Source organism: Somniosus microcephalus, chromosome 4, assembly GCF_052327205.1.
Source record: "Somniosus microcephalus isolate GS21.2 chromosome 4, FLI_Smic_1.0, whole genome shotgun sequence".
NCBI lineage: Eukaryota > Metazoa > Chordata > Chondrichthyes > Squaliformes > Somniosidae > Somniosus > Somniosus microcephalus.
In genome coordinates this window covers 194,569,341-194,594,257 of record NC_140990.1, presented here as the reverse complement: position 1 = coordinate 194,594,257, position 24,917 = coordinate 194,569,341, and the positions used below count along the sequence as shown (strand labels likewise).

The following is a 24,917-nucleotide window of genomic DNA, read 5'->3' as shown; positions in this document are numbered from 1 at the left end:
ATCAAAGGGAATTCTTTATTCGCCAAGGCACAATCAACAGATGGAGTTACGCTGGTTCAATCTTTAGTACTTTAGCAAAGGAACCACCTCCATCTAAAACTCAACCATGTTAACAGTACAAAACCGAAGACATTCCTATTCTCGTCACAAGACAAGGGCGAAAATTGGCAAGGAAAGGAAAGGATATTAGAGCGAATCCTAACAGAAAGGATATGACTCTTTCACAGTAGCTGCATTATTTAACTCTCCGATCTCCTGGCCAGAGCATTCCCACCATTAATATCACCACTAAATGAGATCATTCGCGTCATGTGAGAGAAATGGGTTTGCAAGGCAAGTAATCTCACTCCAGGAAATGGAAAATCTGTGAAGCACAAAATCAAGGTAACAATGTCCCTTTCTCTGAATGAAAAGACAACGTGAATGAAGAGAAAAAACATTTAAAGAAATTGAATAAAAAGAAATATGAATCCGGTTCAAACCCCATGTTATTTCTGCATTTAATGAGTTAATTCTATACTCTGAAAGATTAACAACTGAAGCTTTACATTTTTAGAACGGAACATCTGGCTGTAATTGAGGAAACTTTAATCATATTACAGCCCACTTGTCAGCAGATTTCCGTGCCCAGAATCACCAAACTGAGCAAATGTGAGTCAGTGTTTGAATGTGGTGGAGGTGCAGTATATAAAGACTGAACACTGCAAGGGAAAGGCAGAGCAAGAGAGAGAAGCAGCTCCTTTACTCTTAGAAACCAGCCAGCTGATCAACAAGGGGCAGAATGAAATCCTTTCTCCTCACCATTGCTGCAGTGCAGATCCTCCACTGCTCAGGTACGTACTGGAGAGAGCGACACCTCATAAAGTAACCAGTTATTGGGAATAAGCTTCAGACAGCGATACTTTTACCAATGTTTCAAAAGAATTCACTGTGAAGAATCCAACACAATGTATTTCCAGCTGTTGTTAATTTATTTAGTCGGGCACTAAATAGTAACTCCCGAACAGAGATGTCAGGATTATCCTGGAGTGTTTTGTACAACTCTCCTTTTCTCTCTGCAGGAGTACCAAACCCTGAGGATGCTCTGAGAGTGGCAATTACAAAACTGAACGAAATAAGTGAAATCAGTCATCTCTGCGGCATAATCAGCAGCACAGTGACGGATGTAAGTGTGACCTTGTTTAAAGTCCACAAGACTATTTCTGAGCGCCGTCAGACAGTGATTATCAGTGATAAGCAAAATATTATATGACTCACACAATGGTGGTGAATCACAGCTGGACATAAATCCTAATTCAGTCCTTGATTCTGAAGCTTGTGATTGGACAATTAGAGCTACAGTTGTGAAGGAGATTTGAAGTTCTTCAAAGATTGGTATTTGAGAAATCACAATTGTCTGTCAGTCTCTTTGTTGTTTTGTAAATAAATACAGAGTAAACGCTTGAGAGGCGATTTAACTGTCTCTGGCCGGCGCTAACATGACGGTGTTGGTTTAAAATTGAGGTGATCGACATCCCACCCCTTTCCTGCCCAGCCACCAGTTTTCTTGGGGCCTTGCCTTGTACAGCCCAGGCATCTGCCTGAATCAGGTGGGGCCTCATTTACCTACGCACACCAGGGGCCTATAACGTGCACAGCTTGCAGTTTTAACGGCCTCCTGGGGAGAGCGTGCACCAGGGACATTCCGCTCTGTAACACCTGATGGTCAACAGGAAGAGCCCAAAAAGGTAAGCGTTAAAATTTTCTTTGTGTGGGCAGGAAGAGCAAATGCGCTCCTCCAAGCTCCACGAGAATAATGTGAACCGCTGCCACTACCGCACCAGGCTCTTCCATCCGTCACGCGATCACAAAACCCCTGCGGTCACACTCCCACCGTGATCACACACACCGCGATCAGACACACCGCGATCACACCCCCCGTGATCACACCCCCTGTGATCACAACCCCCGTGATCAGACACGCCGTGATCACACCTGCCGTGTTCACACCCCCCGTGATCACAACCCCCGTGATCAGACACACCGCGATCACAACCCCCATGATCAGACAAACCGTGAGCACAACCCCCGTGATCACACTCCCATCGCGATCACACACACCGCGAGCACAACCCCCGTGATCACACTCCCCGTGATCACACCCCTCGCAATCGCACGCCCCGTGATCACACTCCCAGTGATCATAACCCTTGCAATCACACCCCCCATGATCACACTCCTCGTGATCACACACCCCCGTGATCACACCCCTTGTGATCACACCCCTCGTGATCACACCCCCCGTGATCACAACCCTCGCAATCACATCCGCCGTGATCACACTCCTCGTGATCAGATGCCTCCGGCGATCACACCCCCCGCAATCACACCCCCCCGCTGATCACACCCCCCGTGATCACACCTCCCTGCGATCACACCCCCCGTGATCACACTGCCCCCGTGATCGCACCACCCCGATCACACCCCCCCGCGATCACAACCCCCCCGCGATCACATCCCCCTGATCACACCACCCCCACGATCACACACCCCCCCGTGATTATACAACCCCCCCGCGATCACACCACCCCCGCGATCACACCCCCCCGATCACAGCCCCCCGCGATCATACACCCAGAGATCACAACCCCCGATCACACACCCACCGTGATCACACTCCCCGCAATCACACCTCCTGCGATCACACCTCCCGCGAACACACCCCCCGAGATCACACCCCCCCGCCGATCACACCCCCCCGCGATCACACTCCCCGCGATCACAATCCCGGCAATCACACCACCCAGTGATCAAACCCCCCACGATCACAACCCCGCGATCACAGCACCCCCGTGATCACACCCCCCGTGGTCACAACCCGCCGTGATCACACCCCCTCCACAAGCACACCCCCCCCGATCACACCTCCCGCGATCACACCTCCCATGATCACCCCCCTGCGATCACACCCCTCCGATCACACCCCCCGCGATCACCCCCCCGCGATCACACCCCTCTGATCACACCACCCGTCATCACACCCACTGCGATCACACCCACCGTGATCACACCCCACGCGATCAAACCCCCCCAGATCACAACCACCCGGATCACACACCTCCCCATCATCACACCCCCCGTGATCACACCCGCCCGCGATCACACCCCCGCGATCACACCCCCCCAGATCACAACCACCCGGATCACACACCTCCCCATCATCACACCCCCCGTGATCACACCCGCCCGCGATCACACCCCCCGCGATCACACCCCCCGCGATCACACTCCCCCGATCACACCCCCCGTGATCACACACCCCGCGATCACACCAACCGTGATCACACCCACCGTCATCACACCCCCTGAGATCACAGCCCCCGTGATCACACACCCCGCGATCACACCTCCCGCGATCACACCCACCGCGATCAAACCGCCCCCGATCACACCCACCGTGATCAGACCCCCTGTCATCACACCCCCCGTGATCACACCCCTCGTGATCTCACACCCTGCGATCACACCCCCCGCGATCACACACCCCGCGATCACACCCACCGTGGTCACACCCCCCATCATCACACCCCCAGGGATCACACCCCCCGTGATCACACACCCCGCGATCACACCCCCCGCGATCACACCCCCTGCGATCATATTCCCCCCGATCACACCCCCGCGCTCACACCCCGCCGCGATCACACCCCCGCGATCACCCCCCCGATCATCACAACCCCCACGATCACACTCCTCCCGATCACACCCCCATCATCACACCCCCCGCGATCACACCCCCCCGCGATCACCCCACGCGTGATCACACCCCCCATATCACAGCCCCCCGATCATCACACCCCTCCCGTCATCACACTCCCCCCGATCACACCCCCCGCTATCACACCCCCCGTGATCACACCCCCCACGATCTCACTCCCCCCGATCACACCCCCCGTGATAACACACACCCCGCGATCACACCGCCCGCGATCACACCCACCGCGATCACACCCCCGGCGATCACACCCCCCGTGATCACAGCTCCCCTGATCACACCCCCCGAGATCACACACCCCAGCGATCACACCCTCCCGCGATCACATCCCCCCAATCACACAGCCCCTGTGATCACAACCCCCCGCGATCACACCCCCTACGATCACACCCCCCGTCATCAACCCCCCATCATCACACCCCCGCGATCACAGCCCCATGATCACACCCACCGCGATCATACCGCCCGCAATCACATCCAACGCGATCAAAGCCCCGTGATCACACCCACAGCGATCACACCCCCCGCGATCACACCCCCCCGTCATCACACCCACCGTGATCACACCCCCCCCGCGAGCACACCCCCGCACGATCACACCCCCCAATCACAACCCCCATGTGATCACACCCCTGCGATCGCACCCCCCACGATCACCCCCCGCGATCACACCCCCCCGCGATCTCACCCCCAATCACACCCCCCGTGATCACACACCCCGCGATCACACTCCCCCCGCGATCACACTCCCCCGATCACACCCGCCGTGATCACACACCCCGCGATCACACCAACCGTGATCACACCCCCCGTCATCACACCCCCTGAGATCACAGCCCCCGTGATCACACCCCCCGCGATCACACTCCCCCGATCACACCCGCCGTGATCACACACCCCGCGATCACACCAACCGTGATCACACCCCCCGTCATCACACCCCCTGAGATCACAGCCCCCGTGATCACACACCCCGCGATCACACACCCCGCGATCACACCCACCGCGATCACACCCACCGCGATCAAACCGCCCCCGATCACACCCACCGTGATCAGACCCCCTGTCATCACACCCCCCGTGATCACACCCCTCGTGATCTCGCACCCTGCGATCACACCCCCCGCGATCACACACCCCGTGATCACACCCCTGTGATCATATTCCCCCCGATCACACCCCCGCGCTCACACCCCGCCGCGATCACACCCCCGTGATCACACCCCCGATCATCACAACCCCCGCGATCACACTCCTCCCGATCACACCCCCATCATCACACCCCCCGCGATCACACCCCCCCGCGATCACCCCACGCGTGATCACACCCCCCATATCACAGCCCCCCGATCACACCCCTCCCGTCATCACACTCCCCCCGATCACACCCCCCGCTATCACACCCCCAGTGATCACACCCCCCACGATCTCACTCCCCCCAATCACACCCCCCGTGATAACACACACCCCGCGATCACACCGCCCGCGATCACACCCACCGCGATCACACCCCCGGCGCTCACACCCCCGGCGATCACACCCCCCGTGATCACAGCTCCCCTGATCACACCCCCCAGATCACACACCCCAGCGATCACACCCTCCCGTGATCACATCCCCCCAATCACACAGCCCCTGTGATCACAACCCCCCGCGATCACACCCCCTACGATCACACCCCCCGTCATCAACCCCCCATCATCACACCCCCGCGATCACAGCCCCATGATCACACCCACCGCAATCATACCGCCCGCGATCACATCCAACGCGATCAAAGCCCCGTGATCACACCCACCGCGATCACATCCCCCGCGATCACACCTCCCCGTCATCACACCCACCGTGATCACACACCCCCCGCGAGCACACCCCCGCACGATCACACCCCCAATCACAACCCCCATGTGATCACACCCCTGCGATCGCACCCCCCAATCACAACCCCCATGTGATCACACCCCTGCGATCGCACCCCCCACGATCACCCCCCACGATCACACCCCCCCGCGATCTCACCCCCAATCACACACCCCGTGATCACACCTCACGTGATCACACCCCCCGCGATCACACACCCCACGATCACACAGCCCCGCGATCACACCCCCCGTGATCACACCTCCCGTGATTACACACCCCCTGCGATCACACCCCCCCGCGATCACCCCCCCCCGATCAGACAGCCCGCGATCACACACCCCGCGGTCACACCCCCCCGCGATCACACCCCCTCGTGATCACACCCCCCCGTGATCACACCCCCCCGCGATCACACCTCCCGTGATCACACACTCCCCGGCGATCACACACCCCCCGATCACACACAACCCCTGTGATCACACCCCACCACGATCAATCCCCACCGATCAAACACACCCACTGTGATCACACTCCCCGTGATCACACACCCCCGCGATCACACCTCCCGTGATCACACCGCCCGCGATCACACCCCCCATCATCACACCCACCTTGATCACACCCGCCGCGATCGCACCCCCCGTCATCACACACCCTCCGTGATCACACCCACTGTGACCACACCCCCCTGTGATCACACCACTCGCGATCACACCCCCCCGCCATCACACCCGCCGTGATCACACCCCCCGCGATCACACTCCCCCGATCACACACCCCGTGATCACACACCCCGCAATGACGCCCACCGTGATCACAACCCCCGTCATCACACCCCCCGAGATCACAGCCCCCGTGATCACACACCCCACGATCACACCCCCCGCGATCACACCCACCGCGATCAGACCGCCCCCGATCACACCCACCGTGATCACACCCCCTGTCATCACACACCCCATGATCACACCCCTCGTGATCGCACACCCTGCGATCACACCCACCGTGGTCACACCCCCCGTGATCACACACCCCGCGATCACACCCACCGCGATCACACCCACTGTGATCACATTCCCCCGATCACACCCCCGCGCTCACACCCCGCCGCGATCACACCCCCGCGATCACACCCCCGATCATCACAACCCCCGTGATCACACTCCCCCCGATCACACCCCCCGTCATCACACCCCCCGGGATCACAACCCCCCGCGATCACACCACGTGTGATCACACCCCCCCATATCACAGCCCCCCGATCACACCCCTCCCGTCATCACACTCCCCCCGATCACACCCCCCGCGATCACACCCCCAGTGATCACACCACCCACGATCACACTCCCCCCGATCACACCCCCCGTGATAACACACCCCCTGCGAGCACACCGCCCGTGATCACACCCACCGCGATCACACCCCCGGCGATCACACCCCCGGTGATCACACCCCCCGTGATCACAGCCCCCCTGATCACACCCCCCGAGATCACACCACCCCGCGATCACACCCTCCCGTGATCACAACCCCCCGATCACACACCCGCTGTGATCACACCCACCGCGATCACACCCCCCGTCATCACACCCACCGTGATCACACCCCCCCGCGAGCACACCCCCGCACGATCACACCCCCCAATCAAATCCCCCCATGTGATCACACCCCTGCGATCGCACCCCCCACGATCACCCCCCGCGATCACACCCCCCCGCGATCTCACCCCCGATCACACACCCCGTGATCACACCTCACGTGATCACACCCCCCCGCGATCACACCCCCCGCAATCACACACCCCACGATCACACAGCCCCGCGATCATACCCCCCGTGATCACACCTCCCGTGATCACACACCCGCTGTGATCACACCCACCGCGATCACACCCCCCGTCATCACACCCACCGTGATCACACCCCCCCGCGAGCACACCCCCGCACGATCACACCCCCCAATCAAATCCCCCCATGTGATCACACCCCTGCGATCGCACCCCCCACGATCACCCCCCGCGATCACACCCCCCCGCGATCTCACCCCCGATCACACACCCCGTGATCACACCTCACGTGATCACACCCCCCCGCGATCACACCCCCCGCAATCACACACCCCACGATCACACAGCCCCGCGATCATACCCCCCGTGATCACACCTCCCGTGATCACACCCCCCCGTGATCACACACCCCCGCGATCACACCTCCCGTGATCACACACAACCCCTGTGATCACACCCCACCGCGATCAATCACCACTGATCAAACACACCCCCTGTGATCACACTCCCCGTGATCACACACCCCCGCGATCACACCCCGCCGTGATCACACACCCCGATCACACACACCCCCATGATCACACCCCCCGTGATCACCCCCCCGTGATCACACCCCCCGCGATTACAACCCCTCGTGATCACGCCCCCCGTGATCACACCGCCCGCAATAACACCCACCATCATCACACCCCCCTTGATCACACCCCCCGCGATCGCACCCCCCGTCATCACACACCCTCCGTGATCACACCCACTGTGACCACACCCCCCTGCGATCACACGCCCCCGTGATCACACCCCCGCGATCACGCCACCCGTTATCACACCCACTGCGATCACACCCCCCATGATCACACCCCCCGCGAACAAACCCCCCGCGATCACACCCCCCCACGATCACAACCCCCCGCGATCACACCCCCCCACGATCACAACCCCCCGCGATCACACCCCCCGTGATCACACCCACCCGTGATCACACCCCCCGCGATCATACTCCCCCCGATCACAGCCCTCGTGATCACACCCCCCGCGATCACACTCCCCCGATCACACCCCCCGTGATCACACACCTCGCGATCACACCCACCGTGAGCACACCCCCCGTCATCACACCCCCCGAGATCACAGCCCCCGTGATCACACACCCTGCGATCACACCCCCCGCGATCACACCCACCGTGATCACACCCCCTGTCATCACACCCCCCGTGATCACACCCCTCGTGATCACACACCCTGCGATCACAGCCCCCGCAATCACACGCCCCGCGATCACACCCACCATGGTCATATCCCCCATCATCACACCCCCAGTGATCACACCCGCCGTGATCACACACGCTGCGATCACACCCCCCGCGATCACACCCCCCCAGATCACATCCCCCCTGATCACACCCACCCCCGTCATGACACCCCCCGCAATCACACCACCCAGCGATCACAACCCCTGCGATCACAGCCCCCGTGATCACACTCCCTCCGATCACACCCATCGCGATCACAGCCCCCGCGATCACAATCCCCCCGATCACATCCCCCATTATCACACCCTCCGTGATCACACACCCGCCGCGATCACATCCCCCGCGATCACACCACCTGCGATCACACTCCCCCCGATCAAACCCCCGCACTCACACCCCCGATCATCACAACCCCCGCGATCACACTCCCCCCGATCACACCCACCGTCATCACACCCCCCGTGATCACACCCCCCCGCGATCACACCACGCGCGATCACACCCCCCCATATCACAGCCCCCTGATCACACCCCTCCCGTCATCACACTCCCCCCGATCACAACCCCCACGATCACACTCCCCCCAATCACACCCCCCGCGATCACACACCCCGTGATCACACCCCCCGCGATCACACTCCCCCCGTTCACACCCCCCGTGATAACACACGCCCCGCGATCACACCGCCCGCGATCACACCCACCACGATCACACCCGCCGTCATCACACCCCCCGCGATCACACCCCCAGTGATCACACCACCCACGATCACACTCCCCCCGATCACACCCCCCGTGATAACACACACCCTGCGATCACACCGCCCGCGATCACACCCACCGCGATCACACCCCCGGCGATCACACCCCCGGCGATCACACCCCCCGTGATCACAGCCCCCCTGATCACACCCCCCGAGATCACACCACCCCGCGATCACACCCTCCCGTGATCACATCCCCCGATCACACACCCGCTGTGATCACAACCCCCCGCAATCACACCCCCTACGATCACACCCCCCGTCATCAACCCCCCATCATCACAACCCCGTGATCACAGCCCCATGATCACACCCACCGCGATCACACCCCCCGTCATCACACCCACCGTGATCACACCCACTGTGACCACACCCCCCTGCGATCACACGCCCCCGTGATCGCACCCCCGCGATCACGCCACCCGTTATCACACCCACTGCGATCACACCCCCCGTGATCACACACCACGCGAACAAACCCCCCGCGATCACACACCCCCAGATCACAACCACCCCGATCACTCACCTCCCCGTCATCACACCCCCCGCGATCACACCCCCCCACGATCACACCCCCCCGCGATCACACCCCCCGTGATCACACCCACCCATGATCACACCCCCCGCGATCACACCCCCCGCGATCACACCCCCCGTGATCACAGCCCCCGCGATCACACTCCCCCCGATCACAGCCCCCGTGATCACACCCCCCGCGATCACACTCCTCCGATCACACCCCCCGTGATCACACACCTCGCGATCACACCCACCGTGAGCACACCCCCTGTCATCACACCCCCCGAGATCACAGCCCCCGTGATCACACACCCTGCGATCACACCCCCCGCGATCACACCCACCGCGATCAGACCGCCCCTGATCACACCCACCGTGATCACACCCCCTGTCATCACACCCCCCGTGATCACACCCCTCGTGATCACACACCCTGCGATCACACCCCCCGCAATCACACGCCCCGCGATCACACCCACCATGGTCATATCCCCCATCATCACACCCCCAGTGATCACACCCGCCGTGATCACACATGCTGCGATCACACCCCCCGCGATCACACCCCCCCAGATCACATCCCCCCTGATTACACACACCCCCGTCATGACACCCCCCGCAATCACACCACCCCGCGATCACAACCCCTGCGATCACAGCCCCTGTGATCACACTCCCTCCGATCACACCCATCGCGATCACAGCCCCCGCGATCACAATCCCCCCGATCACATCCCCCGTGATCACACCCTCCGTGATCACACACCCGCCGCGATCACACCCCCCGCGATCACACCACCTGCGATCACACTCCCCCCGATCAAACCCCCGCGCTCACACCCCCGATCATCACAACCCCCGCGATCACACTCCCCCCGATCACACCCACCGTCATCACACCCCCCGTGAACACACCCCCCCGCGATCACACCACGCGCGATCACACCCCCCCATATCACAGCCCCCTGATCACACCCCTCCCGTCATCACACTCCCCCCGATCACAACCCCCACAATCACACCCCCCATGATCACACTCCCCGCAATCACACCCCCCGCGATCACACACCCCGTGATCACACCCCCCGCGATCACACTCCACCCGTTCACACCCCCCGTGATAACACACGCCCCGCGATCACACCGCCCGCGATCACACCCGCCATGATCACACCCGCCGTCATCACACCCCCGGCGATCACCCCACCCGCGATCACAGCCCCCCTGATCACACCCCCCGTGATCACATCCCCTCCACGAACACACCCTCCCGTGATCACACCCCGCCGATCACACACCCCCTGTGATCACAACCCCCCGTGATCACAGCCCCCACGATCACACCCCCCGTTCCCAACCCCCCGTCATCACACCCCCGCGATCACAGCCGCATGATCACACCCACCACGATCATAACTCCCGCGATCACATCCAACGCGATCAAAGCCCCGTGATCACACCCACCGCGATCACACACCCCCGCGATCACACCCCCTCGTCATCACACCCCCTGTGATCACACCCCCCCGTGAGCACACCCCCGCACGATCACACCCCCCAATCACAACCCCCCATGTGATCACACCCCCGCGATCACACCCCCCACGATCACCCCCCGCGATCACACCCCCCCGCGATATCACCCCCGATCACACCCCCCGTGATCACTCCTCAAGTGATCACACACCCCCGCGATCACACCCCCCGCTTTCACACCCCCCGCGATCACACAGCCCCGCGATCACAGCCCCCGTGATCACACCTCCCGTGATTGCACACCCCCCGCGATCACACCCCCCCGCGATCACCCCCCCTGATCACACAGCCCGCGATCACACACCCAGCAGTCAAACCCCCCCGCGATCACACACCCCGCGATTATACACCCCCGCGATCACACGCCCCCGATCACACACCCCGCGATCACACCCCTCCGTGATCACCCCCGCTGATCACAACCCCCCCCCCGATCACCCTACCCCCCCGCGATCACACCCCCCGTGATCACATCCCCCGGGATCACACCCACCGCGATCACACCACCCGCGATCACACCCCGCCATGATCACCCCCCGATCACACACCCCGCGATCACACACCCCGCGATCACACCCCCAGCGATGACACCCCCCGCGATCACCCCCCCCGTGATCACCCCCCGGAACACAACCCCCCGCGATCACACCCCCCTGATCACACCCCCCCGCGATCACACACCCCGCGTTCACACACCCCCGCGATCACACCCCACTGATCACACACCCCGCGATCACACCCCCCGGGATCACACCCCCCCGCGATCACACCCCCCGTGATCACACCTCCCATGATCACATACCTCCCGTGATCACACACCCCCGTGATCACACCTCCTGTGATCTAACTCCCCCGCGATCACAACCCCCCGCGATCACAGCCCCCATGATCACACCACCCGTGATCTCACTCCCCCCGCGATCACACCCACCCCGCGATCACAGCCCCCGTGATCACACACCCCCGTCATCACACCACCCCGTCTTCACCCACCCCCGTGATCACCCCCCGTGATCACACCCCCCCATGATCACACCCCCCCATGATCACCCCCCATGATCACACTCTCCCGCGATCACACACGCCCCGCGATCACACCCCCCAAGATCACAACCGTCGCGATCACCCCCCCGCGATCACACCCCCCGTGATCACACACCCCGATCACACACACCCCCTGTGATCACACCCCACCGCGATCACACACCCCACGATCACACCCCCCTCGTGATCACAGCCCCCCGCGATCACACCCCCCGCTATCACAACCCCCCGTGATCACACCTCCAGTGATCACACCAACCGTGATCACACACCCCCCGTAATCACACACCCGCGATCACAACCCCCCGCGATCACACCCCCCGCTATCACAACCCCCCGTGATCACACCTCCAGTGATCACACTCCCCCCGCGATCACAACCCCCTCGTGATCACAGCCCTCCGCGATCACACCACCCCCGTGATCACACCCACCCGCGATCACACCCACCCCGCGATCACAAACCCCGTGATCACAACCCCCCGTCATCACAACCCCCAGCATCACACCCTCCCGTGATCACCCCCCATGATCACACTCTCCCGGGAACACACCCCCCGCGATCAAACCCCCCGCGATCACACCCCCCGTGATCAAACCCCCCGCGATCACATCCCCCATGATTACACCCCCCCGCGATCACACCCCCCTGTGATCACAACCCCTGTGATCACACCCCGCCGTGATCACTCCCCCCCGTGATCACACTCCCCCCATGATCACATCCCCTGTGATCACAACCCCCGTGATCACACTCCACCCGTGATCACACCCCCCTGCAATTACACCCACCGTGATCACACCCCCCATGATCAAACCCCCCGCGATCACACCCCCCGTGATCACACCCCCCGCGATCACACCCACCGTGATCACACCCCCCGCGATCACACCCCCCGCGATCACACCCCCCCGTAATCACAACCCCATGATCACACCCACCGTGATCACAACCCCCCGTGATCACACCCCCCCCGATCACTCTCACCCCCCGCGATCACACCCCCCGTGATCACATCCCCCGGGATCACACGCACCGTGATCACACCCCACCGATCACACGCCCCTCGATCAAACCCACTGTGATCACACCACCCCCGTGATCACACCCCCCCGTAATCACACCCCCGCGATCACAACCCTCCACGATCACACCCCCCCGTGAACACACCCCCCCTGTGATCACACCCCCGCGATCACAACCCTCCACGATCACACCCCCCCGTGATCACACCTCCCCCGTAATCACACCCCCGCGATCACAACCCCCCGCGATCACACCCCCCGCTATCACACACCCCCGTGATCACACCCACCGCGATCACACCCCCCGCTATCACACTCCCCTGTGATCACACCTCCAGTGATCACACTCCCCCCGTGATCACACCCCCCATCATCACACCCACCCGCAATTACACCCACCATGATCACACCCCCCGTGATCACACCCACCGTGATCACACCCCCCGTGATCACACCCACCATGATCACACCCCCCATCATCACACCCCCCGTCATCACACCCACCCACAATTACACCCACCGTGATCAAACCCCCCGTGATCACACCAACCGTGATCACACACCCCCCGTAATCACACACCCGCGATCACAACCCCCCGCGATCACACCCCCCGCTATCACAACCCCCCGTGATCACACCTCCAGTGATCACACTCCCCCCGTGATCACACCCCCCGTGATCACACCCACCCACAATTACACCGACCGTGATCACATCCCCCTTGATCACACCCACCATGATCACCCCCCCCGTGATCACACCCCCCGTGATCACACCCCCCCACAATCACACCCACCGTCATCTCACCCCCCCGTGATCACACCCCCCATGATCACACCCCCCCACAATTACACCCACCGTGATCACACCCCCCGTGATCACACCCCCCCGTGATCACACCAACCGCGATCACACACCCCCGTCATCACACCTCCCGTCATTACACCCCCCGCGATCAAACCCCCACGTCATCACAGCCCCATGATCACACCCACCGCGATCACACCCCCCGTCATCACACCCCCCGTCATTACACCCCCCGCGATCAAACCCCCATGTCATCACAGCCCCATGATCACACCCACCGCGATCACACCCACTGTCATCACACCCCCCGTGATCACACCCCCCGTGATCACACCCGCCCGCGAACGCACCCCCCCGATCACACACACCCTGTGATCACAACCCCCCGCGATCACACCCACCACGATCACACCCCCCGTCATCACAACCCCCATCATCACACCCCCCGCGATCACACACCCCCATCATCACACCCCTCGCGATCACACCCCCCACGATCACACCCCCCGTCATCACACCCCCCGTCATTACACCCCCCGCGATCAAACTCCCACGTCATCACAGCCCCATGATCACACCCACCACGATCACACCCCCCGTGATCACACACCCCCGCGATCACACCCCCCGTGATCACACCCACCGCGATCACACACCCCCGTCATCACACCCCCCGTGATCACACCCCCCCCGTGATCACACCCACCGCGATCACACCCCCCCGTCATCACACCCCCCATGATCACACACCCCGCGATCACATCCCCCGTGATCAGACCCCCCCGCGATCACAACCCCCGCGATCACATCCCCCCTCTAATCACACCCCCCATGAGCACACCCCCCCGCGAGCTCACCCCTCGCGATCACACACCCCTGCGATCACACCCCCCGCGATCACATCCCCTGCGATCACTCTCCCCGCGATCACACCCACCGTGATCACACCTCCAGTCATCACACCCCCTGTGATCACTCCCCCCGCAGTAACCCCCCCCATGATCTCACCCCCCGTGGGCACAACCCCCCCGCGATCAAACCCCCCCCGCGATCTCACCCCCGATCACACCCCCCGTGATCACACCTCACATGATCACCCCCCCGCGATCACAGCCCCCGCGATCACACCCCCCGCGATCACACCCCTCGTAATCACACCCCCCGCGATTCCACCCCCCGCGATCACACTCCCCGCGATCACACACCCCACGATCACACCCCCCGCGATCACACCCCACACAATCACAGCCCCCCGCGATCACACCCCCCGCGATCACACTCCCTGCGATCACACACCCCACGATCACACCCCCCGCGATCACACCCCACACAATCACAGCCCCCCGCGATCACACCCCCCACGATCACACCACCCCGCGATCACACACCCCGCGATCACATCTACCCCCGATCACACACCCCGCTTTCACACCCCCCGTGATCACACCCTCCATGATTAAACCTCCCCCCGATCACACACCTCCCGCGATCACACCCCCCACGATCACACACCCCCGAGATCACAGCCACCCCGCGATCACAGCCCCCGTGATCAGCCCCCCCGTGATCACGCCCCCCTGTCATCACACCCCCCCGTGATCACCCCCATGATCACACCCCCCGCGATCACACCCCCCGTGATCACACCCCCCATGATCACCCCCCCCGTGATCACACCCCCCGTGATCACACCCCCCGTGATCACCCCCCCCCGTGATCACACACATCCCCCTGATCACACACCCCCCACAATCCCCACCCCACCGCAATCACACCGCTGGCCGCGATCCCTCTCCCTGATCACTTCCCCACCACCCCCCGCAGCCCCCAGCGATCTTTCCTGGCTCCCAAAACAGACTGGGGCCTCTAGACAGAGGGATCTGTCAGCAAGCCCACCACTCTGCTGCCTGATGGTTGAAATACAACTTTAGGAGTGCCCAGCAGGATGTGATGCAATCAAGGGCTTGATATGACACCATGAATGGCCAGAGGACTACTATGTTCAGCCCTGAAATTATGTTACAATCCGTAACTCACTCCATCAACAACAACAACATGTATCTATATAATACCTTTAACATAGCAAAAGATCCCAAGTTGCTTCACATGAGCGTTATCAAATAAAATTGGCACTGAGCCTTTAAGGAGATATTAGGACAGGTGACCAAAAGCTTGGTCAAAGAGGTAGGTTTTAAGGAGCAGGTTAAAGGAGGAGGGAGAGGTTTAGAGAGGAAATTCCAGAGCTTAGGGCCTCGGCACCTGAGGGCATGGCCATCCAATGGTGAAACGATTAAAATCAGGGATTGGCAAGAGGCCAGAATTGGAGGAGCGCAGAGATGTTGCGGTGGGAAGGGGTGTGGGGGAGGGTGTCGGTGGGATGTAGGTTACAGAGATAGGGAGGGGCTATTATGTCCGTGTATAATTGAGACACGGACTGCAGGAGTTGGTTATAACAGGTCTTTACTGAATGGAGGCAACCTGGAACTACTATGCAAATGTTACTACACAGGCTTATATACAGGGGTGTTCACTACTGGTACTGCAGTATACAGAGGCTGCAGAATATAGTTCCTTCTGCAAAGTACATACATTACAATTCCTCCCCTTTTAGCTAAACAGTACATAACATTCGCTTAACAATGAAATAACATTTTTACAATTACAGTTGCTAGATACATTAGTTGAAGTTAAGCAATTATAAGTTCAGTCTTTGAGGAGGCTTCCTGATTCTGTCTGGATAATGCCTCTTTGGGGTATCAGGTTCTTCTGGCAACGTTGAGTCGGGATCAATGTCGTTGTTTGGTTCGTCTGCTTCCAATATCACCGATTCTGAGGTGGATGCAGTTGGTACTTCGGTTTCATCGCCAGGTGTATCAGATCGTGGTGTGGAGTTGACGTTTCCCAGTGACTCTAGAATCTGGTCAGCATGGCGTCTTACAATACTCTCTCCAACATCCACGGTATACATTAGAGGTCCTTGCCGTGTACAGATCGTTCCTGGCTGCCATTTCTCTGTGCGGTAGTCCCGGGCCAAAACTGGTTGACCTATCTTAAAACTCCTGGTCGGCCTTTCATTCATATTCTGAAACTGTCTGTTCTCCACATCTCTTCTGATGTTTGGCTTAATCAAATCCAAGTGGCATCGTAGTCTTTGATTGAAGAACATCATGGCTGGAGTTTGGTTGGTAACCGCATGCGTTGCATTCCGGAAGGCAAACAAGAAGTTATCCACCTTGTGCTGTAGGGGTATACCTTCATTACACATTGCCTTGATAGCCTTCTTGAATGTTTGAACAAACATCTCGGCCAATCCATTAGTGGCTGGATGATATGGGGCGGATGTGTAATGAACATAAGAACATAAGAACATAAGAACATAAGAAATAGGAGCAGGAGTAGGCCAATCGGCCCCTCGAGCCTGCTCCGCCATTCAATAAGATCATGGCTGATCTGATCCTAACCGCCAATCTACTATCACTGAACCATCTCCTGAATCTAACAGAATTAGACACACGAAATAGGAGCAGGATCAGGCTACATGGCCCCTGGGCCCGCTCCGCTACCCACAGGGCCATGACCGATCCGAACCTAGACTCATGTCCAAATTCCTGCCCGTTCCCCATAACCCTTTATTCCCTTTACTTCTAGGAAACTGTCTATTTCTGTTTTAAATTTATGTAATGATGTAGCTTCTACAGCTTTTTGGGGCAGCATATTCCATGGACCTACCACCCTCTGAGTGAATTGGTTCCTCCTCATCTCAGTTTTGAAAGAGCAGCCCCTTATTCTAAGATTATGCCCCCTAGTTCTAGTTTCACCCATCATCGGGAACATCCTCCCCGCATCCACCCAATCCAACCCCTTCACAATCTTATATGTTTCAATAAGATCGCCTCTCATTCTTCTGAACTCCAATGAGTAGAGTCCCAATCTACTCAACCTCTCCTCATATGTCCATCCCCTCATCCCCGGGATTACCCGAGTGAACCTTCTTTGTACTGACTCGAGAGCAAGTATGTATTTTCTTAAGTATGGACACCAAAACTGTATGCAGTATTCCAGGTGCGGTCTCACCAATACCTTGTACAACTGAAGCAATACCTCCCTATTTTTATATTCTATCCTCCTAGCAATGAAAGCCAACATTCCATTGGCCTTCTTAATCACTTGCTGCACCTGCATACTAACCTTTTGAGATTCGTGCACCAGGACCCCCAGATCCCTTTGTACTTCAGTACTTTCCAGTTTCTTGCCATTAAGATAATAACTTGCTCTATGATTTTTCCTGCCAAAGTGCATAACCTCACACTTTCCAGTGTTGTATTCCATCTGCCAAATCTCTGCCCACTTACTTAGCCTGTCTATGTCCCCTTGCAGGTTTTTTATGTCCTCCTCACTCACTACTTTCCCTCCCATCTTAGTATCACCTGCAAACTTTGATATGTTACACTCGGTCCCCTCCTCCGAATTGTTAATATAGATTGTAAAGAGTTGGGGACCCAGCACTGACCCCTGTGGAACACCACTAGTTACTGATTGCCAGTCCGAGAATGAACCATTTATCCCAACTCTCTGCTTTCTGTTAGATAGCCAATCCTCTATCCATGCCAGAATATTACCCCCAATCCCGTGATTTTTTATCTTAAGCAATAATCTTTTGTGTGGCACCTTGTCAAATGCCTTTTGGAAGTCTAAATACACTACGTCCACTAGTTCCCCTTTATCCACCCTATATGTTACTTCCTCAAAGAACTCCAGCAAATTTGTCAAACATGACTTCCCCTTCATAAAACCATGCTGACTTTGTCCTATTAAATTATGATTATCCAAATGTCCTGTTACTGTCTCCTTAATAATGGACTCCAATATTTTACCTACCACAGATGTTAGGCTAACCGGTCTATAGTTTCCAGCGTTCTGTCTGCTGCCCTTTTTAAATAAGAGCGTTACATTAGCAGTTTTCCAGTCTGCCGGGACCTTTGCTGATTCCAGGGAGTTTTGGAAAATTATTACCAATGCATCCACAATCCCTACCACCACTTCCCTCAAGACCCTAGGATGTAAGCCATCAGGTCCAGGTGATTTATCTGCCTTCAGTCCCATTATTTTACCGAGTACCACTTCCTTAGTGATTGTGATCGTGTTTAGCTCCTCCCCCCATAGCCCCCTGTTTGTCCAGTGTTGGGATATTCTTAGTGTCTTCTACTATAAAGACTGATACAAAATATTCATTCAGCGTTTTTGCCATCTCCATATTTCCCACCATTAATTTCCCAGTCTCATCCTCTAAGGGACCAACATTTACTTTAGCCACCCTTTTTCTTTTTATATAACTATAAAAACTCTTACTATCTGTTTTTATATTTTTTGCTAATTTACTTTCATTATCTATCTTCCCTTTCTTAATCAATCTTTTTGTTACTTTTTGCTGTCTTTTAAAGTTTTCCCAATCCTCTATCCTCCCACTAGATTTGGCTACCTTATATGCCCTTGTTTTTAGTCGAATACTATCCTTAATTTCTTTACTTAGCCACGGATGGCTGTCTTTTCTTTTACACCCTTTTCTTCTCAGTGGAATATATTTTTTTTGCAAGTTGTAAAATAACTCCTTAAATGTACACCACTGATCATGTATCGTCTTACACTTTAATCTATTTTCCCAATCCACTCTACTCAATTCCGCTCTCATACCTTCATAGTCTCCTTTATTCAAGCTTAGCACGCTTGTTTGAGATCCAACCTTCTCACCCTCTAATTGAATATGGAATTCAACCATGTTATGGTCACTCATTCCAAGGGGATCCTTTACTAGGACATTTTTAATTAATCCTGTCTCGTTACACAGGACCAGATCTAAGGTTGCTTGCCCCCTGGTCGGTTCAGTTACATACTGCTCAAGAAACCCATCCCTAATACACTCAATGAACTCATCCTCAAGGCAGCCCTGCCCAATTTGATTTGTCCAAATAATATGATAGTTAAAATCCCCCATAATTATAGATGTCCCCTTATTACAAGCCTCAACTATTTCCTGATTGATACTCCATCTAACAGAGTTGCAACTGTTCGGAGGCCTATAGACTACGCCCACTAGTGTTTTTTCCCCTTATTATTCCTTACCTCCACCCAAACTGTTTCATTATCCTGATCTTTTGACCCAATATCATTTCTCTGTATTACAGTGATTCCTTCCTTTATTAACATAGCCACCCCACCTCCCCTCCCTTCCTGCCTGTCCTTCCTGATCGTTAAATAACCTGGTATGTTTAATTCCCAGGCATTGTCACCCTGCAGCCATGTTTCTGTAATGGCCACAAGATCATACCCATATGTAGTTATTTGTGCCATTAACTCGTCTATTTTGTTACGAATGCTACGTGCATTCAGATAGAGAACTTTCAAATATGTTTTGTGACACTTAGTTCCTGCTTTTGCCCTTTTTATTACTTTACCTTTTACTCCATACCTTCTGCCCCTTCCTGACACACTCTGGTTTTTAATTTCCCCACTGCTACCTAAGTCTATGACCTTCTCTGTTGTCATTTTTATTATTTGCTCTCTAGGAACCTCCCCCCCACTAGTTAGTTTAAAGCCCTCTCTACAGCCCTAGTTATATGATCCGCCAGGACTCTAGTCCCAGCACTGGCCAAGTGAAGCCCGTCCCAACGGAACAGCTCCCTCCTGCCCCAGTACTGGTGCCAGTGTCCCAGGAAGCAAAACCCATTTCTCCCACACCAATCTTTGAGCCACGCATTTAACTCTCTAATTTTATTTGTCCTAGCCAAATTCGCTCGTGGCTCAGGTAATAATCCAGAGATTATTACCCTTGAGGTTCTGTTTTTTAATTTGACCCCTAGCTGCTCATACTCCTTTAACAGAACCGGCTTCCTAGTCCTATCTACATCATTTGTACCAACATGGACAACGACAACTGGATCCACCCCCTCCCACTGCAAGTTTCTTTCCAGCCCAGAGGAGATGTCCTTAACCCTGGCACCGGGTAGGCAACACAGCCTTCGGGACTCTCGCTCACGGCTGCAGAGAACTCTATCTATCCCCCTAATAATACTATCCCCTACCACTACAACATTTCTATTTACTCCCCCCTCTTGAATGGCCCCCCGTTCCACGGTGCTGTGGCCAGGTTGCTCATCCTCCCTGCAGTCTCTGCTCCTGTCCCCACAGGGAGTAAGAACCTCGAACCTGTTGGTCAAGAGCAAGGGCTGCGGCTCCTCCAGCTCTACCTCCTGGATCCCCATACCTGCCTCACTCGTAGTCACACCGTCCTGTCCCTGACCATGGGCTACATCTGAATTACTTAACTTCATAGGTGTGACCACCTCCTGATACATTGAGTCCAGGTACTTCTCCCCCTCCCTGATGTGTCGCAGTGTCTGAAGCTCAGACTCCAGCTCATCAACACGGAGCTGGAGTACCTGTAGCAGCAGACACTTGTCACAGACGTAATCACCGTGAGCCTCAATGGGGTTCACCGGCTCCCACATCTCGCAACAGTAACACATCACCTGCTCCATTCGATTTAATTTATTACATTTTTTATTGTTAGTTATGGACACCCTCTGCCCGATTTTAGATGCTAGTATCCCGTTTAATTAATTGGATTTAAATTAAATCAATCCCTCTAGTTACACCAGTTAAATGGTTTACCAACAGTCACTCTGCACCAGAAAGGCCTTGGTACACCACAGCAACCTTAAAAACTATAACCAACAGAGTTAAAGTTTTAAAATGAGAGAAATACTGTAAAGTCTGTGGGTTGTTTAGTTAATTAATACACAGACTCCAAGAGTAACTTAAAACAGGACTTTACTATTCGAAGGTCAGGGCGAATCTGCCCAATAACTCCTGGCACAACACTTATATACTGGTGTGGTCACCGTCGGTATTACCGTATACAGAAGCCAAACAAAGTAGTGCCACACCTAAAATAGTTCTCTTAAAGGTGAACGGTTACATACAATAGTTCTCTTAAAGGTAGATGGGTACATACACTACAATCCTCCCTTTTTAGCTTACAACATACTTATTCCCCATTAAACATAACATATAATCAACTTCATGTAAAACAATTCACAGATATAGTCTTTGTGGGAAACAGTTCACAGATTCAGTCTCTGCAGGAACAGTTCACAGAGTCAGTCTCTGGTCTTGACTCGGTCTGAACAACATCTCTGTGGTGTAGCCGGTTCACATTTCTAGCGTGACTCATCCAATAGTCTTTCCCTTGGCTTAACAGCTTGAACTTCCGTCCTGCTGAACCAGCAGTGCTGACTTTTACAAACAGCTGGACTGCCTGGGTAATTTTTCCTACTTTCCAACTGATTTGGCCCCCTTCGTAGGGCCCACGTGCATGATCTGATAGAAGTGATAATGATTTAGATGGTTATCGTCTTCTGCTTCGTCTTTTTCTTTTCTGCTTCTTGGAGACTCTCGGGGCTCCCTTATCCGCTGCCAGCTGTTGCGCCACCATCTCCCTATGTTCCTTAGACTTTAAGTGCTTCATCCTGATTTCTGCACTTTGGGAGTTTTCATCACAAGCTGGGCAGACCAAGTCATCGTAATATTCCGTGTCACTCAACAGGTCATGGTAATATTCGGTGTCGTCCTGAGCTAGTCTAGCGAGAGGGCCTGCTACTTCTTCCGTACCCAACTGGACGTTAGCCGACTGTTGTTCCCTCCCTAGACATCTTTCCTGAAGAGACTTCTTCATGCGTTCATATTCATCCCGCTCTTCCTGGGTTTCCTGCAAATCCTTCACTAATGACCTCGTTTGTGATTTCAATACTTCCCCTTCCCTCGGGGATTGATTGATCAGGCTATTCAATCCTTCTACTGGAGCAGCTGTTTCAACATTCTGCTGTTCACATTGACGTGATTCAGCGTACTTTTGGCATCCCTGTAAAATCTGTGTTGCAACCTCAGCTATTTCCATAACTTTTGAGAGCTCCGAACTCCTTCCCTTTGAAGATTGAAGCTCGTGTTCAGATTGTTCCCATGGTAGAGTCTTGTCCTTCAGCATATGAAGGAGTTGGCTGACCGTTAACTCTTCCACGGGAACACTGTGGGTCAGAGTCTTCTCCATTTCATCCACCTTTTCCTCCAATGCTTTCACCTTCTTTTCCTCTTGTACTTTGGCTTCCAGCGCTCGGAGAAGTTGCGCATTGATGCTCTCTAGCTCATGTTCAGAGGCCATTCTTACAGTCTCTGTGTTTCTTACAGTTCCCTTTTCTTCCACTGAACGGATTCCCAGTTGAATCTGTTCTTCAAGTTGTTGAATCTCGGTCATTGCCGCCCCATATTTGTCTTGGGTTTCCTTTAATATTTTTATGAGTTCTTGTACATCTTGTCTTTCATGTTCTGCCATGTCTTTCACCTCTAATTTCTCATCTATGGATGGAACTTCTACCGATGAGTCTGTCTTGGCCTTGAGCTCATCAAGAATTTCCTGCAGCCTTTGGACTTCTTGCTCATGTTCAACCTTCAGTTGCTCATATGCTTCCACTTAAACTAGCTTTTCGGAGGTTGCCGAGTTAACCCCTTCCAGAATTGTAGCCTGGGCCTGTTCATGCTGTTCTTTCAACTTCTCACACTCTGCTTGTAAGGAGTCGTAGAGAAGAACTGGAATAAAATCCTGGCTTCCTGAAGATTCCTCTTCATTTGCTTCTTCCTGCAAATATTCTAACGCCTGAACAGCATAAGGGAGATGTGATCGGTAATTGGTCACGATGGCTCTGTGGTCGCTCTCTGCTTGAGCTAGCTGCTTCTGTTGTCTTTCCAGATTCTCCCATTCGGTGTCATAGAACTTTTTCATTGTTTTCATCTCTTGTACGAGACGGTAACTCAATTGTTCTAATTGTTGTCGTAATTTGAAATAAGTTTGAGTCCGAGCTCGGTGTTCTTCTGTCATGGATATGTCCGTAACTTGAACAGGCTCAGAATTTTCTGTCAAACTAGGTTGTCGTTGTTCGGTGGAGTTCTGCTCTGAAACTTTGTTCTTCTCTGGAGCATAAGCCTTTATGCATGCCTTCGTTTTTCCAACCTTCGTCGGCAAGTCCATTTCAGCCTTGTCTTTCATATTTGGGTTGGTCTTATCGTCATCCGTTTCAGAATCTGAGCTGATTGTCTGCACCGAGTCCTCACTCGTTATGGCTTTTAGATAGTGCCATTCCATGTCTATTTTCTTGATCCACTCCCGTCCTAGAAGTGGTGGTCCTCCCTCATGTAGTACGTATAAGTTCATTCTTGGGTGTTCTTTACCCCTATCTCTCACTTTGACTCTTATCTTTCCCATGGGGTATACTTTATGCCCCGTGTATGTCTGCAATACGAACTTGGTATCTCTTAAGGGTATATGTGAGAATAGCTGGTGGTAATCCCTTCGATTTGTGACTGATAGAGCTGATCCAGTGTCCAACTCCATTTTCACTTGGATTCCAGCTATTTTTAGCATGACCCAGATAGTTTGTAGGTCAGCTTCCTTACTCACATTGTGAATTCTCAGACTACCCAGCTCCTGGCCGTTTGGGTCTGAGTCTGAATTCTGTTT

At 55.7% G+C, this 24,917-nt stretch overlaps 1 protein-coding gene across 1 annotated transcript in view; it reads left to right on the top strand.

Moving 5' to 3' along the window:
* Positions 1 to 234: 234 nt before the first annotated feature.
* The window catches only part of LOC147120103 (secreted phosphoprotein 24-like), a 33,869-nt gene continuing 9,186 nt past the window's right edge, over positions 235 to 24,917 (top strand). The window contains exons 1-2 of the mRNA XM_085985654.1: positions 235 to 833; positions 1,062 to 1,165. Coding sequence (XP_085841780.1) covers positions 782 to 833; positions 1,062 to 1,165 — 156 coding nt within the window. The 5' untranslated portion in view covers positions 235 to 781. The remainder of the gene's footprint in view (positions 834 to 1,061; positions 1,166 to 24,917) is intronic.